The 21,162-nt window shown below is 30.3% G+C and overlaps 1 protein-coding gene across 1 annotated transcript in view; it reads left to right on the top strand.

Annotated features, from left to right (window-relative positions):
- Window positions 1–20,461, top strand: part of LOC123298602 — an 87,909-nt gene extending 67,448 nt beyond the window's left edge. The window contains exons 3-5 of the mRNA XM_044880671.1: window positions 6,499–6,798; window positions 14,449–14,574; window positions 14,985–20,461. Of these exons, the coding sequence (XP_044736606.1) occupies window positions 6,499–6,798; window positions 14,449–14,574; window positions 14,985–20,336 (5,778 nt within the window). The 3' untranslated portion in view covers window positions 20,337–20,461. The remainder of the gene's footprint in view (window positions 1–6,498; window positions 6,799–14,448; window positions 14,575–14,984) is intronic.
- Window positions 20,462–21,162: the final 701 nt, after the last annotated feature.

Here is a 21,162-nt window from a genome sequence, read left to right as displayed (position 1 = left end):
TGTTGATATTTGAAAATAAATAGCCGAACATAAATTCGAACTTGAAACATAGCTAAAAACACTCTCCATTAAAATACCTGGCAAACGAAACCAAAAAAATCAAAATCGGTTCATCTTCTTAGGTGCTACGATGCCACGGACAGATATACAAGCATACACTCATAGCGGTCAAACTTATAACATTCCATTTATGATTCGTGGGTTAAAAAATCAGATAATTTTGATTTTAAACAAGTTTCTAAGAAATTGTCCGAAAGCAAACGGGAAATCGAGTGCGGATCGATCTTTGTTCCCTATTAAAGTTAATTTTTGGAGTGGTTATAACAAAATCAATTAAAAATGAACCTTGAAAGTGATATCGGCATATATCGACATTAAATAATCAAAATATTTAAACACAATGACTTTAAAACATCGAATTTTCTAATTATCACTAATAAAAATTCAGCAATTTTTCCAATTTTTGCAATAATAATAAAATATTTATCATGATAACACATAAAATATTACCTAAGCGAATTAAGTCATAAATTTTAAAATAAATTATACATTTTTTGCAATTTATGTAAAATATAAACTAAAAAAATAATTAATAATTCTTTTTTTGTGATAAAATCCGTGCTTTTTTTTTTTTAAGATATACAAAACAAAAATTAATTAAATTTCGTTGAAAATCTAATTAACATGAGATACAGATGATGATACACAAACATGTAATTTTTTTAACAAATTGTTTAAATAACCGGAAAATTTTAAAGTAAAAATATGTATTCTTTTCAAGAAAAAAAAATTGAAAAAATTAAATTGTTAATTTACAAGAAGTGAAAAAAAATAATAGAATGCAAATAATCATACGACCTCCGTATACAAACACAATTCGGAATAAATATTCAGTTAAACTATGCATAAAACAGAAATTAAACAAAAATTAGTCCAGGTATTTTTAGATACATTCGATAAGTATAACAAAGTAATTAAACAAATTTTCAAATAACTCGATTATGACACGTTTCACTTTAGTAAATGAAAGTATAAAAATATAGGAAAAATCACTAATCGTCAAGCAATCAATATTGTAGTCAAAAACAAGTTCGAACATTTAAGATAAAGCATTTATTCAATGAAACGATCAATGTTAAAGTTCACTTAAAAATTAGTAATTAGGCAACTTGAATGACGTAAATGTTAAGTGTTTGTCAAATAATAGAAAACTATTATACATGTATAACGTATAAGTAATTCAAGTTGCCTATTTATTAATTTTGTAAGTCATTTTTCATAATATATTGTTTATTAGCAAATAGAAACATTTACGCCATTAACTCATGCGCTACGAATGATCGTTGACACCTAAGAAGCACATTCCATAAGGTTTTAATAAATTGTGAGCGGTTTCTTTCATTTTCATTTATTTGTAACATCTTTAACTGCACTAGAAACAATTACCTTCGGTTCCAAACTATGTATGGCCATAACAGTTTTTAACTATATAATATATATGGCCGTATATAAGGTAAAATGTTTATTCATGTGGTTCTCAAACGGTTTTTAAAATCATAATTAAAATAATAATTTTTACTTTAGAATAATAATGAAACTCATTATCTTTAATAATAATTATTACATGCGTTTATATTTGTAACATAACGATCTGATGGAGTTAAATAATTCTGTTTAAAAAAGTTTTTTTTTTTATTAAAGTTATTAAACAATATTTTAAGTATGCTTTAATTAATAGAACGTTATAAATACTTTTTTACAATCGAATATGAAATGTTTTTTTTTAAATGGCTGCGCTGCATTGCATATCTATTTAACTTTCATTTTGAGGTTTAAAAAATAAATATGTTAGGCATACACTTTTGATGTAGTTTTTGGTTTTTAATTAAAAATCTTTTTTAAGTATATTAAATTTTAATGAGTTTTAAATAATTTTTCATTATTTTATAATTGTCGTAAATTATATTTTATTTTTTTTCAATTTAGTATCCGTATTAACACGCAGTAAAAAAATTCCGGCATCGAAGCCATAGGTAACTGATTTTAGTCTCAACACGCTTAGAAATGTTTTCGATGAATTTGATATCCGCTGTATTTTAAACATACATGATTTAACCATTAAATGTATCGGAACATGAGCAAAGGTTAGGGTGCATCAGCCGATGTCGGTATGGATGTCAGGCTCACACTGGCTGGTGATATCCACAATACTTCTGGCGAACAGAACTATTTAACACAGTTATGTCACTGATGCTACTAATGGCATACCAGCAATATTTATTAAAATGACAAAATAGGTTAAGGGTGTATGAGCATGGTAGTGGGGGCACAAATTTAAAAATAGATATTTTCAATTTTGATGATAAATTTATATTATTACTTGACGATACAAGACGAAAAGTAAAAATAAAATTTTTCGATATCTGGCTTAATTTTCAAAATATCGAAAATTGAAAATTTTGTTTAATTATTTAGCTTTCGATATTTCGAAAACCAAGACACATATCGAAATATTTTATTCTTATTTTTCGTCTACATTCATGAAGTTATAACAAAATTCATCATCAAAGTTGAAAATAAGATAAAAATAATTTCCACCCTTAATCTACCCTGCTCTTACATCCCTTATATGGACGGTGACACTTAGTTTTTTTCTTTTCTAATTCATTGCTAATATGTTTACTTTCTATTAAAAAGTTTTTTTTAAAATTTGTTTTCATTCATTCCAAATGAAAATTATCAAAAACTTCCAAAATATGTCGTTTTTTGAGATTCCTCCATAAGAGCCAATGTATTTTATATCGATTTTTAATGACTTTTTTCTTAAAAATTTGCACGGATACCTAAGCTGAAATTTTAACCACATATTCTTTGAGTAAAAGACTACCTACAAACAAATTTTGAGCCTTTAAATCAAACATTGTTATCATGCTCATACATCCTTAACAAAAAGTTCGAGGAATTTTGAGAATTAACTCACTTATACTTCTTTTAATTGTACAAATTGTTATTGATATCTTATATTTTAATATATAAAAAAAAAATATCGAGCACTTAAAATAAAACAAAACATCAAAAATTCTTTTAAAGAATAAAAATTCGATTAAAATTTTTCCAAACATTATTTAAAATTGAGTGATTCATACAATCAATAATAGAGTGTACCTACTTATTTTGGATTGGATAATTTCAAAGTTTTGCAAAACATACTAATAACATTGTTTACACTGGCATCCAATTTTGTTTATACAATATACATAATATAAATTCATTAGTTTACAATAATAATTATTTTAAAATGAACAGAAGTTTTCCATTAACATTGTCCGAACTTTAAATTTAAACAAATTGTATATTACTGGCTGTGAATTACCCGCTTCACTGGGCAACTTCAATTTTAAAAACAAAGACTATTGTGTTATAACCTTCACTTTATATGCCGTTGCAAAATCCGTTGCGTAGTTTTAAAGATATAAGCATACATAGGGACTTAGGGACAGACAGCGAGAAGCGACTTTGCTTTATACTTTGAGCAACGCATGCAAATTATTGAACTTTATTTCATTATGTTGCCAATAAGAGTCAAATACTCATCGTTTGATCATATAGCACAGCAGTGCGTTAACCGGGGAATTTAGGTAGAAAATTTGTAGATCTTTTAGCTGTACTATAAAAACTTGTTCAGTAAGTAATTCAACAACACCAAAATAAATCCAAAAACACTTCAAAACATGAAATCTGACCAATTGCTTTTATAAGGAGCCACCAAAAATATTATCGATTAAATATAATTTGATTTATGTGTCGAATCACGAATATACGTCATGTTCCGTGCGTTTTTCATTGGTATTAAATATCAAAATGTGCATGAAATACTCTTTCAAATAAGAAAAAAGTTTTAAGATCCTCGAATCGCATATATATAACTAAAATAAGTTTACGGTTCTGACACTCTTAATGTAAAACCTTGTATATATTATACATTTAATAATAATATACTGTTTATTATTATAAAATAAATTGCAGACACATTACACGTTCTACTTTTAATAAATTTTCAATTTTTATTCATACCTATAACATACATTACATTATATTAGTTTCTTAGAAGCATTTACAAAAAAAATTTATGTATGTGTGTGTATTGGCTAATATTAAATTATTATTTATTATAATATTAGTTTTGGTTAATCAGAATTTAAAAGAACAACAACAAAAAATCAAATCAACTTTGTAGGTATTTTAAATTTGAGTCATGTGATAAACTCAGTCAGTATCGTTGGTATTTCCGGTGCTGAGAGAAATAGACCATCTCAAAATATCATACTGTACATTTTTGGACATTGTTTTATATTTATAGTGGACCAAGAAGCTAAAGCATTTCTTTAAATCAAGGGGTATTATATCGTGAGTCATTGTCTGAATTTCAAAATGGATTTCGGGGAAATTGACTATCTTGGTCATTTTTATTTTTTAGCAATAAGTTATAAAATTTAAAACCCATTCCTGATCGTGTATAAAGAGATATTCTAACTTTGTGTCATTTGAATAACATGCCCTATCAGAAAATTGTCTATCGAAAGTGATGTAGTTTTTGAGACCTTCAGTATATGCTAAACGGAAGAATACATTTCTTAAATCGAACTACCTATGATTTAATCGATGTACTATACGGGCATATGTATCTATGTTAGAATTTGCGAATATAAATAACTCTATAACAATAGGAAAAAAGTGGTAAAAATCGCTCACGAAATTATAAAAGATGATTGATCTTTACCAGAATCAATTTTTTTTTGTTTAGTTTTTAATATAACTATTAAAAACTTTAATATTCTAATAAATCATTTTTGATAGATACTTAAACTTTTAATGTTTAGTTTAGTCATCACGAAATTGACAAATAATAATTTCTTTTTTTAATAAAACATGATCAATTTACCATTTTCGAGATAAAACTATATACTTACAAAGTCGCTCACAAAAATGTTATCATTTGATTTTATATTAATCAAATATTTAGTTAAAAAATTAAAATTTGAAATGTCTCAATATAAAAAATTTCTACATTTTTTGTTTTCCTAGCATAAAACAATTTTTTAATTTTATTCACATCTAACACAGGAATATCAATTAATTTTATGACTTAACGAAAAAAAAATTAATTGCCCAATTAGTTTTTGGTAAAAAACAATTTTTATAAAACCTTGGCTACTAGGTAATTATCAAAATTTCATACCTAATAATTATTAGTTTTGGTTTTAAAATTTGTTTTAGAAAAAGTATTAATTAAGAAATGCCACAAATTATGTCACCAGTGAACTGAATTTTACTATTACTTACAAAATAAATTATTTTAGCCTTTTGTTATATTGTTTTAGAATAAGGGATAATCCTGAGATGTCGAATTGGCTATATTACCCATAAAAATGTAAAACTAGACTTGATACCATGACAAAATTTGAAAGTGAAAATGAAATTGATTAAAAAACGAAGAAATTTATAAGCAATCAAAGATTGCATTCAAACGTTGTCCATCTCCTTTTCTAAAAACAAAGTTTTATAAGTAAATCTCTATGGCAATACCCACGTAAGTCGTCACTAGTGGGTATCTTCTTGTTTGTTTAATTAGGAATTTTAAACGTTCATATCTTGCATACTAGTCAAGATTTTTCAAAAATCAACTTCACTTTTTTATTCATGAAGTGAAAATTCTTCTTTTGAAGGGATAAAAAAAATTTAGTCCGATCCCTTATTACCGGTAATAATATTTTGTAATTGTAAATTATGTGCAACATTTTAAAGAACCATTCGGTGTAGTAGAGAGTTTATAAGTTAACAAGAATAAAAGGTACCTCTAACATCATCAACTTTACCTCTTTTATGTATCTCTTAAAATGAGATAAAATTCTAAGAATAACAACAAATGTTAAAAATCACTCATCATTCATTTATTTTATAGTGAATTTTATATAAAACTTTATAATGTTAAAAGGTCAAATACGTATACATTATCGTTTATCAAAAAAGGCTCGTTTGGAATATCAAAATTTGCTTTAAGTATTTTCAAAATGTTCCAAGAAAAAGTTACTTTCTAAAACTTGCTTTGCACAAACTCTTAAGGATGTATGAGCGTGTAAGATCGAGTACTTTCAGGTAAACAAAAAACGTCAGACATATTACTTTTTGTTTACTTTTAATCATGTATACGATATTTATTTACATCATGGTCTCTCGATTATAATTGATGATTTTTAATATGACACATACAGCGTAAACTAAATATCTTGTCTAGTAATCTATTTAAAGAGAATTGACAAAATACACTCGAACCAGGACTCGAACCCGGACTTCTTTTATTCATGTCAAGTAATAATTTACTATCTTTTAATCTAAACATAAATACAGATTGTATAAATTTCTGAGTGATTTCCTTAATGTTTGTGATAAAAAAAATATAGGAATAATTTCTAAAATATTCATTTTCTTTTGTTACAGGAATTATTTTCACAATTACAATTCTCCCAGGAAAGTGCATTGCCTCCAGATGCATTACGACGCGCCTTAGGTGAAAGTTTCTTCGACCAACAGAAGTTTCAATTAGGTTTTATGGACGATGCTGCTGAATGTTTTGAGAATATATTACAACGAATCCATATGCATATTGCACATGGCGAAGCGGAGGATATGTGTAATGCAAGACATTGTATACCACATCAAAAGTTTGCGATGACGCTTGTGGAACAAAGTGTTTGCGGTGCTTGTGGTGCTACATCTGAACCATTGCCATTTACTCAGGTATGTATCCACACTTGATCTGTATCAAATAATTAATTTTTTTTAGTAGGTATTCTAACACCATGAAATACGATAACCGAAAATTCTATCTAAAAACTAATCTTCAATTTCGGGAGCGTTCGAATTTTAATTCACAAGCTAAGTTTTAAACAAAGCGTCTTTTCGGCAATAGCATACCGTTGTTTAACCTTACATTTCCTTCGAGAATTTCCAAGAAGTCTGATATCTGATATCTGATATCTGATATTATAAATGTGAAAGTAAGGATGTTTGTTTGCTTGTTTTTTGTGCTTACACGCAAAAACTACTAAATGGATTTGAATAACATAAGCTCATACATCAGAAAATGACAAAGGCTAACTTTTATCCCGAAAAAATTCACGGTTCTTATGGGATAGCATACTGGAACCATGTTTATTAAGGGGTTTTGTAAAAGTTGAAATAGATTTTTAGCGCATTTTTATCAAGAAAGCTTGATTAATTTACACAATAACGATAAAAACTCTATTTAAAACATCTTTTAATCGCGGGTAAAAAAGCGGGGGGCAGCTAGTAGTGTTATAATTTTAAACAGAACAATTTAAACTAGGGCAAAATTTGACTTTTTGTCTTTCATCAGATGATTTACTATATAAATTCCAACTTCAAAGATGTAATTTTTTTCTTCATCGAACCACAAAGAACTTTAGTAAGGCTTCTCACTAGAATTTGGCATACTTAAATATTTAAACAATTGTTATATTATGCATGAAGAAGATCTTCAAGTTTAACATACCAAACTTTTAACAAAATACCAGAAATCTTTTTCCCATGTTGTCCTACAAATCTCAAATTCAAAACAATATAGACGATGACCCATAAGATTACAAAAGGGAATCGTTTGGTATTTGTCATCGGAAATATTTCGTAACATACATAGGTATATAGGAAAAAAGTATCTTATAAAAAAATTAATATTTATAAAAAAAATGTAGAAATTTTTACTCTAAGGCAATATTTGAAACCAGTTTTGCTAATAACCAAGCAACATGGCTGAATTTAAATGTCAAAACATATACCTACATTGCATGTAACATGGAAGAAGAGATCTTATATTAAAAAACTTGTGAGTAGCAGAGGTCCGGCACTAAGGTCATATTTTCCCCTCATTCGGTTCCCCTCCCCCCTATCTTATTATAAGATGTCTATACCCTGATGGAAAAAATATTTGAAAAAAGAATAAGTCTTAATAAGTCTTAGGAAACTCTGAAAAAGTCTTAGAAACTTTAAAAAAGTATTAAGAACTCTGAATTAGACTAGTCCGAAAACGTTGAAAAATTCAAAGTTCCTAAGACTTTTTCAGAATTTCTTATTCTTTCTTGTGACATTGTCAATGAATCTTAGAAACTAACTTAAATCATCCATGGGCAAACGTGGCTAAGAGAAGCCACTCAGACTTCTGTAAGTAACATGCGAGTAAGACAGTGATACCCTAACCAGTGTCAACCAATAATACGAGTAAGACAGAGAGGCAACATTTTTTTCTACCTATCTCATTACTATTAGAGAAACTGAGGTAGGTAGCAGAGTGGTATACCTGTCTCGCTTCCTCCTCTATGAGCAATGCGGACTTGCATAAAGAGACACACAATAAACTTTATGGCACGCAATAAACTTTTAACAATGGTGGCTTTGACTTAAAATAACTCGCCCACGTCTGACTTAAATCCATGATATTTTATGGATTTTACTCAAAGATTTTCAATTCTCTAGCTTGATGTATAATTGCGCAGCGCCTTGAAATATTTCTGACGACATGCTACTAAAAGTAATTTTGCACGAAATATTGCAAAGAGGTATAATTTTCAATGATATGAAGTTGTAAAAAAGTTGTAGGAGCATCTGTTGTAAAGGATAGGAACCCATACTGTTTAGAAGACATTTTAGTTCACTTTTTTGCTATAGAATGTAGCTTTGCAAATAAAATTTGGGATGCTTTGAGCCTAAATATGATGTAATCGATCGTTTACGAAAAAACAATAAATAAGTCTTACTTTCTGACGAATTTTGTCTAATCTAAAATTAAATTGTACAAGCGACAACGTTGTACAATTTTCTTCTGTGCTGTGACCATGTCCTGATTGCTATAGATGTAGATTATTCACAGATGAGCCATAGATAAGAGTGTGTGTTGCTGTATTGTCAGATTTACTGCATTAATACAACTACTCACTTTCTAAGATATCATGTTCTCTCTTACTCTGATCATGAAGGTTATAAGAAGGAGAACGATCGCTATAAAAAATATTGTCCCCGAAATATGGATAAAATAAGTGAGGCGCTGCGATCGCTAAGTTGTATCAATAAAAGCGGGCTGTTGTGCGCTAATTTGAAATGATATATCAATTTGTACATTATGCAACTAACTTCATCTACTTGTACTCATAAACAGCTAACTTCGCAGATACTACTTTTTGATGACAGCGCGGCTGGTGGCTGAAAAATGAACTATAAATTCTACTTATTTTCAGGGACAGACGCGCTAATGCTTTAACACGTAGCGATCGTTCTCCTTCTTTATAACCTTCATGACTCTGATCGATATACCTTTATAACAGCCCCCTCCTTGTTTACCTTCGATACAGTGCACAAGTCTATATTTTCGTGAAAAATATGACTAAAAACCATCATGCAACTATATGAGAAAAGGTTTTGCTATAATTTTGTACACTTATTAGCATAAAAATATATTGAACGCAAATTTTTTAATTGAAGTATTTATGTGTCGCCATTACACCAATATGGTTATCATTATTTTTTTTTTATATTTTCTTATCACTGTTTTAAATGAAGAAACAGAAGAACAAAACCTGCTTTGTCAACTGTAAAATAAACAAGATCATTCGCTTATACTTTCTCATAGTTAAGTCACCATTTTCTCATGTAAAAGATTTGCATGTAATTATCATTTAGTAATATGCATGTGAAATAAATAATCATATACGCCCAAAGCTTTTTTCTAAGCTAACACAACAGTTGGTTTTTTTTTTTTTTATAAAACTCTCTTGCCTATTATTTGTCTGGTAATTTATCGGGGTTACATAATCATTTTTTCACACTATTCTGCATGATGAATGATATGTCTATACCTTCCAGAAAAAGAAAATTTATTTTAAATCAATAATTATTAATATTTTCGCTGTTTATTAAAAGTACCTGGATGACCGAGCTTTACTCGGTATTTTTTGACTTAAAACGGAAAAAATTTTATCACTAATATGGGAAACATTTAAAATGCCTCTACCCATAAACCATTTTTAATGTCCCGGCAATGTACTTTATTTCGTCGCCAACAGATATCAGGAAAAGTCGTATTTTGGAATCAATGTTTCAGTTTTTCCTGAAAACACAATTTAGACATCCTATCTAGGACTTAGCCAACTTCGACACGAATAAAGCCAGAATGAAGACATCAAGACGTAACATATAATTCGAGTGTCTCACATAGATCAGAAATGACTTTTCTTTCTATTTTCTGAAATGAAAATACCTTATTTGCCTTTTCCATTCAAGAGTACAGTCTCACGCTCATATGTTAAGTGGTATAATATGTTGAGATAACAAAAGCTATTAAAAGTATTATGCATGAAGGACTTTAATTTTTATAAATAAACACACACAAATTTGAAATAAATGAAAAAGTTTTTTTCTTCATAATAAAAATGTATAATTTGTATGTTTATTAAAGAAATTTAAATGAACGATTTCAGCGTATTGGTACGATTTAGGAAACAATTTAAATAAAATTATGAAAATCTTTACACCAAACTAAAAATATTGTATGAAATTAGTCTTCTCAAATAATAAAATGATCGAAGTTTTAAAAAATGTAGGAAAGTTTAGAAAAATATTCTATTTATGTTATTCCATAACAGTTATTGAAAAATGTCGTTAGTTTAAGAATTGATGATCAGATTTCGCATAAAAACCCGTAATTAGGAGAAAACCGACCGGTACGATTTAAACACTCTCGCCTGGATCAACTTAAGAAAAGTGGAAAGCTTGATAATATAAAGGGCTTAAAAATTTATCATCCATTCTTGAAATAAAAATGTAACAAATATGATTTTTGAAAAAGGTCTAGACTGAAATTTTAAAAAATTATACAATTTGCGTGTTTTATTAAAAACGTTTGCTGTTAATTAGTCTCGATATGTAAACTACTTCTAATATTTGCTATTAGGGAATCAATTTACAAGTTATTTACAACTTTACAAATGTTTTATATCAAATGTTGTACATAAATTATATTGAAGACTGGATTTTTAAAAATATTTGTATTCCGTATAGGCAATGTTTATGAGAAAGTAATCATAATATAAATTATTAAAATACTTTTATATAAAAATAAATAAAAAAAAACTAAAGCAATGTAATAATCTAGATCACTTACAGAATAATCTTAAGTATGTTTTGTAACTAATAACTAAGAGTAACTGTACACCCATACCTGCCTTAGTACTACCGCGCTGCGCAGCACTCTTAAGTAAGTCTTGAGCATAGTAATTTTGTTTGATTTTTTATAGTTTTAAATTACCTCTGTGTATAAATTACTTCTGCGGATTACGAACTAATTATATATGCGACATATAAATTAAGGTAGTTCGCCTGTTTAAGCAAGTACGGTGAATGTTTTTGCGGAAAATGACAGTTCAAAGTCCTTTGATCACAATAAACACAGTACCTTCTGGAAGAACTCATAATAATGTTAATTGTACAAATAATAATCGGTGATTGAGTGTCAAAAAAGTTTTTAAGATTTTCAAATTTATCATAGATTCTGTTCATGCAAAAATAAAACATTACCCTACGACGCTTTCCAAAAAAAAAAACATAAAAAAAACTTTGGTTTTTGACGCTTTCATGATATTTTTACAACATTTTATTACATTTATGTTATACAAATTGCCTAATTTACGATATTGTTAGAGCAAGTTGTTTTCAGTTATTATACTCAGTTATTTCAGTCCCAAGTTTGTAACGCTTAAAAATAATGATGCTAGGAAAAAAATTTTGTCATAGGTGTTCATAAAATCACTTAGTTAGTCCATTTCCGGCTGTCCGTCCGTCCGTCCGTCCGTCTGTGGACACGATAACTCAAAAACGAAAAAAGATATCGAGCTGAAATACTATTTTACAGCGTACTCAGGACGTAAAAAGTGAGGTCAAGTTCGTAAATGAGCATCATAGGTCAATTGGGTCTTGGATCCGTAGGACCCATCTTGTAAACCGTTAGAGATAGAACAAAAGTTTAAATGTAAAAAATGTTCCTTATCAAAAATTAAACAACTTTTTTCTTACACATCACTGTTTACCCGTGAGGGGGCCAATTAGGCGAAAATTTTATAATATGTACTATACTTGATTATCAGTTATGTATGTGTCACATGTTTGTATGTGTAATGTGATAAAGAAATCAACACTGACTATGCATGGTATTTCAACAATTAACTCAGTCAATTGTTTGTTTTCACTTGTTTTCAGTTATTTTTCCACAATTTTAAATCTGTGCACAGAGGTTATTATGGCGTTGATATCGAATAAGTACTTTTTATATAATAAATAATTTATACTTTAAAAATTTAGATTAATAATTATTATTTATAAGTCATTATGAAAATATGAATGATTATGAACAAATAACAACCTACATTCATTTATAAATTATAATTTTCTTAAAAGTTTTTCTAAATAATTTCATTTATAAGAATAATAATAAAATTATTATCACAGGAAAAATGTTTTTTATTATAATTTTTGTAAAAATATTGTTTAAAAAAAAAAGCAGTTTCCTTTGTATTATTATTTATAATCTGTTGAAAACTGAGTCATTCATTTTTTAATTGTTTTATAATTTTTTTAAAATGGCATTGGTAATTTTAGGACAAATAACTTCCATTCATTGTGTTTCAAAATAAAGTCACGTATAAAAGTTTTCTTTTAAAAAATGTACGATATTAAATTAAATACCGATAGCTATAAATAATTGACTTTTCTTTTAATTCAAAAGAAAATAGGATCAATTTTATGTATAGGTTGTCCCGTAATGACTATTCTTAGAAAGTTATGCTGTATAAAAAAGATTACACAGAAAAAATTCGTGAGAAATTTTTCATTTCGATGTTATTTCTACAAAATAAGTCTTCATTTATCTTAAAATTTTTCCATCGGCTGTGGATACTAAAAATTTTTTGTAGAAATGGAAACATGGACAAATTGTTTCTTTACCTCAAGTTGAGATATCGTTATTGAAATAAATACCACGATACTCTAAGTAAAATTGTAGATTAAGAAATTCAATTTAAAATGGATCGGCTGTCACGTGACTAATCAGCTAGTCAACTAGGCAATTTGTATAGCGTAAATGTAAGAAAATGATGTAATATCGTAAACTAGGCAATTTGTACGACTTTAATGTAAAAATATCGAAAAATCGTCAAAAACCAAAGTTTTTATGTTTTCTTTTGTCATAAGATGAGAATAGCGCAAATTCTTGAAATGCCAAATATCGAACAATTCTATCTCTTTATTCAATATTTTAGATCCAACTTTGGCGAATACTTAATCCACGTTTTACAAAAAACAAATAATATTCAGTCATATGTCAATTTCTAATACATCACCACGTCATTAGATGCGGGACTTTTAAATTTTAAAATAATCATCGACCTTCAATAAATTATGAAAAATATGCATCATTATTATTACTAAGTATTTATATATTTTTTTCTGCTTCAAGAGGAAAAAAAATCTCTTTTGAAGGCTATAAAAAATTATGGACTCCATTCACCACTTAATAGAATGGAATTTCATATTATTTATGTTTTATTTAAACATAAAAATATTTTATTTATAAAAAATTACATAATCTTAAGGTAGTTCCTGCGTAAATTTACTTTTCTTAAAAATTTGATGAAAATGCAATATCGAGATAAACATGAGTGGTTTAATATGGAAATTTGAAATTCATAAAACTTTATATATAACTAGCAGATACCCGCTCGCTTTCCTGGGAATTTCCCTTTAATTTTTTTTTTTATAGATTTGTAACTTTTTATAGGCCCAATCATTAAATTAACCTGATTTTTATACTTTTTGGATCAAAATTACCCCATCCACCGATTTTCACCAATTTCCAAAACAAAAATTTTTTTGCGATTTTCTCGATTTTTTCAAAGGGGTACCCCTTAAAAAAATTGCAAAAAATCGAAAAAAAATTTTGATATCCAATTTCGATAAAACTCAGTATATAAGGTAATTTTGACCCAAAAAGTACAAAAATCGGGTGCATTTGATGACTGGTCGAATAATTTTTGAGATGTGGACATAAATCGATCCAAATATTGCGACATCTTTGCGTCAATAATTAATAATCCAAAGATGCATGAGAAAGCCACAGTTTCACGTAATTACGACAATTTTTCTAATAATAACGAATATATTTTCCTATAAACAATGATTTTACATAAATTATATCTAAAATTTTAGAAATTACCTATTTATTTTTCTCTCCGGTTATCACGAGTGAATCACCTTAAATTGTAGCTAAAAAATGGTTTCGTTGGAATGTTTGAAAATATTTTATGAATTTTTTGTTTGTTTTGATTTCAGATGGTGCATTACGTGTCGGCATCAGCATTAACTGCTCAAGCCCGCCAAAATACTCAAGGTCCAACAGACATGTTTGGCCAACTTCTTAGAAAAGCCGGTGGTATGGGTGACATTAGAGAATGTCCGGTAAGCATTATTTAAATGTATTAAATATTCAAAATATTTCAAATTTTTGCTATAATTAGTATAAAATAGTTTTGGCATATTTTATCAAAAATTTATGATCAATCAATTATATTTGGAAGTTTTTATTAAATTAGGTCACTATTCTCGCTTTTAAAAAAACCCTAAACTGTAATATTATAACAAAAAGTTTTTATATTTCCCGCAAATTTTGTACTCATAAAATAATACAGTGAAACAGGACCTATTTCATGGAAACTTTTTGTAACGTGGTTATAGGACCCCAAAGAACATTCAGCCAAATTAGCCTATTCATAGAAGGGCATAGCGCCCCGGCGGGGTCATCTTTTGCCCAAAACTAAACTTCCTCAATTTTAAAACTGTAATTGAACAATTTTCTATTTTCTTTGCAGAGTGCTTGCGGTGCCAAAATACAAATATGTCGAACGTTAATGAACCGACCCGAAATAGTTTCAATTGGTGTAGTATGGGATTCAGAGCGGCCAAACCTTGAACATATTATGGATGTTTTTGCTACAGTGGGTACAACCCTTCGGTTAAGCGATGTATTTCACAGTGTTGTCGATACGAGATGGGGTGCTACAAATACCCATCAATTAGTTGGTGTTGTCACCTATTATGGAAAACATTATTCCACATTTTTCTTCCATACAAAATTACGGGTATGGATTTATTTTGATGATGCAACTGTTCGAGAAATTGGTCCCAGATGGGATCAAGTTGTGGAAAAATGTCGACGTGGACGATATCAACCATTATTGTTATTATACGCGAATCCTGGAGGTACTCCAGTATGTACGGAAACTGCTCCAAAAACAATAACACCTTTACATGCGGATCGAACACCTAGCATGAAACCACCATTATCACAGCCAATTATTCGACGATCGATTACACCAAGCCCAGAAAAGCCGAATATAAATAATATGCGACGTGCTATCACTCCCAATCCAGACGCACCATTATATAATCAACAAAGACCGTTACGACCACAAAACGATTACCAGAATTTAGCCGTAATTCAAGATAATATTCATGCGGTTCAAAATTCTGGAATGAATGGTGATCAAGAACCGAATTATATTAGTCGAAAAACTGTCGAAAATGTTTTAAGTGCACAAAATGCTAAAAAACATTTACAAGTACATCGAAGTCTTAGTGCTGGTTCATCGTCGATTGCATCCGATGGACTTAATGTTCCAGATCATTTGAATATTCCACGACGTCGAGACTCAGGTAACTGGAGTGGAGATCGAAACAGTGCATCGTCTTCCTCATCCACAACAATGGAGAATCCCTACTTGTATTTAGTGGGAAAAATTCAACATCGAAATTCAGGCAGTGTTCCAGGTAGCCCAACCAGAGTAAAACCTGGGGAACATTCGAGTGTTAGTAGTGGAATTTATGATGCTGGATATGATTCGTATTCGCTGAGTTCCACTGATAGTTTACCAATTCAACAAGGATTGAAACATAATTTACAATTAGCACAAATACCAGAAGTTCGAGATCACTCCCGAAATGGCGTTGGAGATGATTGCGAAAAATTATGTGTCGAAGCTGATCAATTGTTAGATAAATCACGACAAACCGAAGACGCACATGATTTAGAAACTGCGTTAGTTCTGTGCAATGCTGCCGCGTCTAAAGCTCGAGCTGCAATGGACGCACCGTACAATAATCCCCAAACAATGACTTTTGCTCGAATGAAACATAATACTTGTATTATGCGAGCTAGAAGCTTACATAGAAGAATGCTTCAAGAAAAAGGAATGATTGAAGGGAACCTTGATATCAGGCATACCAGAGAAGGAAGCAGTGGAAGTGGTCGCCACTCACGACAAAATTCACGCGATAAAGGTAATCATTCGCGACAAAATAGTAAAGAATTATTAGTTGCGCCAACACCAGTTGTAGAAAAAGCTCCAACCCCAAGTAAAAATATTGAAATATATGCAACTCTCCCTAAAAAGAAGGGAGGAATGTTTAAGAAACTTTCAGCTACAAATGTGATCGAAGATGAAGAATATATGTTATACGATAGACCACCACGAGAATCACGAAGTATTTTCTCTAGATCGAAAACAAAGGACGAAGAAAAAGAGAAAGTCGTTCGTGAAAAACGATCACGAAGTGAAGATCGAAGTAAAGTTTTAAGCGATTTATCACTTTCCGCATCAGAAATGTTTAAGAAAGATAAGAAGGAAGAAAAAGAGGATAAAAAAGATGGTAAAACGGGTAAAAAACAACATAAAATTCGCCGAAAATTATTAATGGGGGGTTTAATTAAACGAAAAAATCGTAGCATGCCGGATCTCACAGAAGGCAATACAGAAGTATCAAAAGTTGTGGATCCAGTTAGTACAACCGTGGATGATAGTAGTGTTGGATTAAAAGGCACAGAAAAAACAGCCACCATGTGTGGTTACCTATCAGAAGGTCACTTGGAATTTGCCGGTTCACCTACTGGTTGCAATACTAACCCTAATTTAGAACGTAGTAAATTAATGCGGAAGAGTTTTCATAGTAGTGCAGGAAAAATTTTAACAGCTGCTAAAGTGCCACCTCCTCCACCATTAAGGACAACTTCCCAACTTAGCGGGTCTAAGTTGCATGACGAAGTTAATCAGACTAACAAACTAACACAATATCACGATTATTATTATCATAATAATCAAAATCAAAATTATAATCAAAATCAAAATCATACCACGGAACCACAATCGTTACCCTATATGCCATCGTATAATGGATATAATCCGGCGAATAATTATCCGCAACGTGGTGGTCCTCAATACTACAACGAAAGTACTTTATATGACACCGTAAATCAAAATCCTTGCAATAATATGATTATTACAAAAGCTGATGTTCACCAAGAACAGAGTCCGATGAAATCTGATTCGTACAACACACCAATCGATAGTGGAGTTGATGAGGTTGACTGTGTAATGCCAAGTGTTAGCCTCGAATTACCTCCATATCCAAGTCCGCTTAATTCTGTTTCACATTCAAGACAACCAAGTGAAGATTTTCCACCACCACCTCCTCCATTAGATCTCAGTGCTTTGGAAGAACACTTACAAGGTGTTGATACAGGAAAATCAACACCCGAACCATTAGCTGCTCCAGCACCAAGCACCTTCCTTTTACAATTACAACAAAAGAGAAAACAAATCTTAACTGAAGAAACAGAATTTAAACATGAAAAGGTTGAATCAACTGAACGATCCTCTGGTGATGTTTGGTTAAAAGAATTACAAGCGAAACAAGCAGTTTTACGTTTAAAACGCAATCAATCGGAAGCTGCTCAAAAATCAAATGGATCTTTGAATGGTAGTTGCCAATCACTTTTAAGTAATGACTCAGATAACTCGAAAGCGGCATCTGTTAAAGATTTAGCATCTCGCTTCGAACAAATACGTCTTCCGTCCAAACAAGCTGATGCAAGTATAAAACGAACGCCATCTACGAATAGTATTTCGAATGATGATCAAATGAATGCGATTACTAGCGATCAAATACAACAGGAAATTCGTGAAGTTGAAATGTTGAACGCGGTTGTTGCACAAACATTTACTGCATCCTCAAATGAATTAGGTGATTCATCCGATAGTGATTCGAAACAAAGACCGAAACGCACGAAGAAGAAGAGTGTATCATTCTGTGATCAAGTAATATTAGTTGCAACTGCAGAGGAACAAGAAGATGACAGTTACATTCCAAATCCAATTTTGGAACGTGTTTTACGATCTGCTTTTAATAAACCTGAAACTGAAGCTATTGAACAGGAAATTAGAAGTTTACGAGAAGCAGAACTTCGAAAAGAAAATGCTGCAAAAGAACAAATTACAAATTTAAATCCTTCAGTTGAAGATAAAATTGATTCGATTATAATGCAAAATGCTGTTGCTACACCAAGTATGCCATCACCACCGATTTCTTTCGTACGAACCGATGCTAGTGGTAAATTAATGCAAGTCAATAATGCTGAAAATAATCCAGGATTTCAACGACAAGGAAGTAAAGAACTTTTATGCCCAACTCAACCAATGTACAATAAAGTTCCACCAAACTTGCAATATGGATCATCACCGAATCAAAGTATTTTGCCAAACAAATTCCCACAACCTGGGCCTGCAACACATCAAGCAAGAATACAAAATCTCGCACAATCACGACAAATCCCACAAAATGGTGCAATTACTTCGAATCCACAAAACTCTTATCATGCTAACCAAAATCATTCAAGTTCATATCAACAAATTCCTTCCACTCAAAATCAACAAAGTCCTTATCAGTTAATTCCGTCCAGCCAAAATCAACAAAGCTCTTATCAACAAATTCCATCCAATCCAAATCAACAAAATATTCCGTCCACTCAAAATCAACAAAGTCCTTATCAACCAATTCCGTCCTCTCAAAATCAACAAAGTCCTTATCAACCAATTCCTTCCAATCAGCATAGTCCTTACCAACAAATACCATCGTCTCAAAATCAACAAAGCTCTTATCAACAAAATCCGTCAATGCAAAATCAACAAAGCTCTTATCAGCAAATTTCTTCGGCTCAAAGTCAACAAAACTCTTATCAACAAGTTCCATCGTCTCAAAATATGCAAAGCTCTTATCAACCGGTTCCATCCTCTCAAAATCAACAAAGCTCTTATCAACAAATTCCTTCCAATGCAAGTCATTTACATTCAAATCATTTGCAAACTAATCAAATGCGGCAATCTCCGAGTGGGTTCCATTATCAACAATCTGAATATAATCAAAATGGTAATGGTCCAATCAATGGCTACCACAATGGTTATCCAAATAATGGACCACAAAGCAACAATAATAGTGCTGTAAATGGATATCCAAATCATCCAACAACTTACCCACAAAATGGTAACATCACATCACCGGGCGTGCAAACAAATTATCCTTCGCATCACGCAGGATATAACTCATCGTCTCCATCATACACCGCACAAAGCGTACAAAACTACCCAGAAAACGCACAAAATATGCAACAATATCGACAGCACAATCAACAAACTAATCAATCTGCCCCAGTTTATCAACATCCTCCCCCACCTGGCTCCAACTTTAATGGACAATATCACCCTAACTATGTACAAAAAGCTATGACTCGTCATCCAAATAATCATCCACAAACAGTATTAAATGGTGCCCAAAAATCATCTCCACAAGGTGTTTACCAACGTGTTCCAGAAAACGCAAATCATTCAGTTTATCAACGATTACCGCATCACGAAACATCTCCACAAAATGGTAGTGTTTATCAAAAATTACCTGATCATCCCCAGAACCAATCCCCTTATCAACGTGTTCCCCAACCTCACGACACACAAATCCCAGCGAATTCTCCATACCAACGTGTTCCACCACCTCATCCGGATAATGTGCCAAATTCCCTATACCAAACCGTTCCACAAAAACAATTCGATCCAATGTACCCTCAAAATCAATCCAATAAACTACCATATCAACAAATATCAAAATCAATGTTGGCTGCACAAAAAAAATCTGTACATTTTGAGCCAGGTACAAAAGGTGGAGCAGAATCACCGAGCCCACCCAAAAATGGTTTAACAAATGGGAACGTTCCACAAAATGAGAATGTTTTAAAAACTGTACCGTGTAATTTATGTCGTAAGAAACAAGTGTTGCCACCTTTAACGTATTGTAGTGATTGTGATTTTTATATGTCTAGATTTCGACCGCGACATTAAAAGTTTTATAGTTTTGTAACTGCGATAATTATTGATACGGGCGTCATAAAGTTTGGAAACAATTGACAATTGAATTGCGGTCTTGATTTACATAGATCTGTGATTTTTAATGATGAGAAATAATAAACATCTTACTAATAAAAATAATTCTAAGATTTCTCATAAAAAATAATTCTAAGATTTCTCTCATGCCTAGATGAATAATATTTTTGGGACTTGTTTCCCAATTTTGATTTTTTTTGACATATGTTTGTAAGGTTAAGGCAGCGTTGCCAATCCAGAATAGTTACTTCGAGTTACTCAAAGTTATTAATCTACCAACCTTCTATTCTAAAGATACTCAAAGTTGGTAGAGTTGGCAACGCTGGGTTAAGGTACTTGCCATTTTGTTTCCAAACTTGATGGCGCTAGTGTAGCATGCTACGTTTTGTGATATGATGTTCAAAATAGTTGATATTAATAAAAATAAATAAATAAAATTTTTTTATTTTTTATATAAATAGGATCTCATTAAATTAAAAATATAAATTAATTAACAGATTTGTAATTAATTAATAAAATATTCAATGTATTTTGTTTTAAAAATACTGATTTTGATTTTGAATAAAATTATAAATAAATATTATATATATTAATTAAATATTTGTTTTAAGCATATAGATTCAATTATTTTATATTTACATAATTATTTTTTTTTAAATAAATAAAGATTTTTTATAGAAAGTATATAATTTTTTTAATAAATAAAATAAATATTTTTTACAATTATAAATTTTATGTGTTTTTATTTAATTTTTATTTTTAAATATAATTTATTTCACACCCT

Source organism: Chrysoperla carnea, chromosome 1 (genome assembly GCF_905475395.1).
Source record: "Chrysoperla carnea chromosome 1, inChrCarn1.1, whole genome shotgun sequence".
Lineage (NCBI taxonomy): Eukaryota > Metazoa > Arthropoda > Insecta > Neuroptera > Chrysopidae > Chrysoperla > Chrysoperla carnea.
This window is presented reverse-complemented; position numbering and strand designations above follow the sequence as displayed.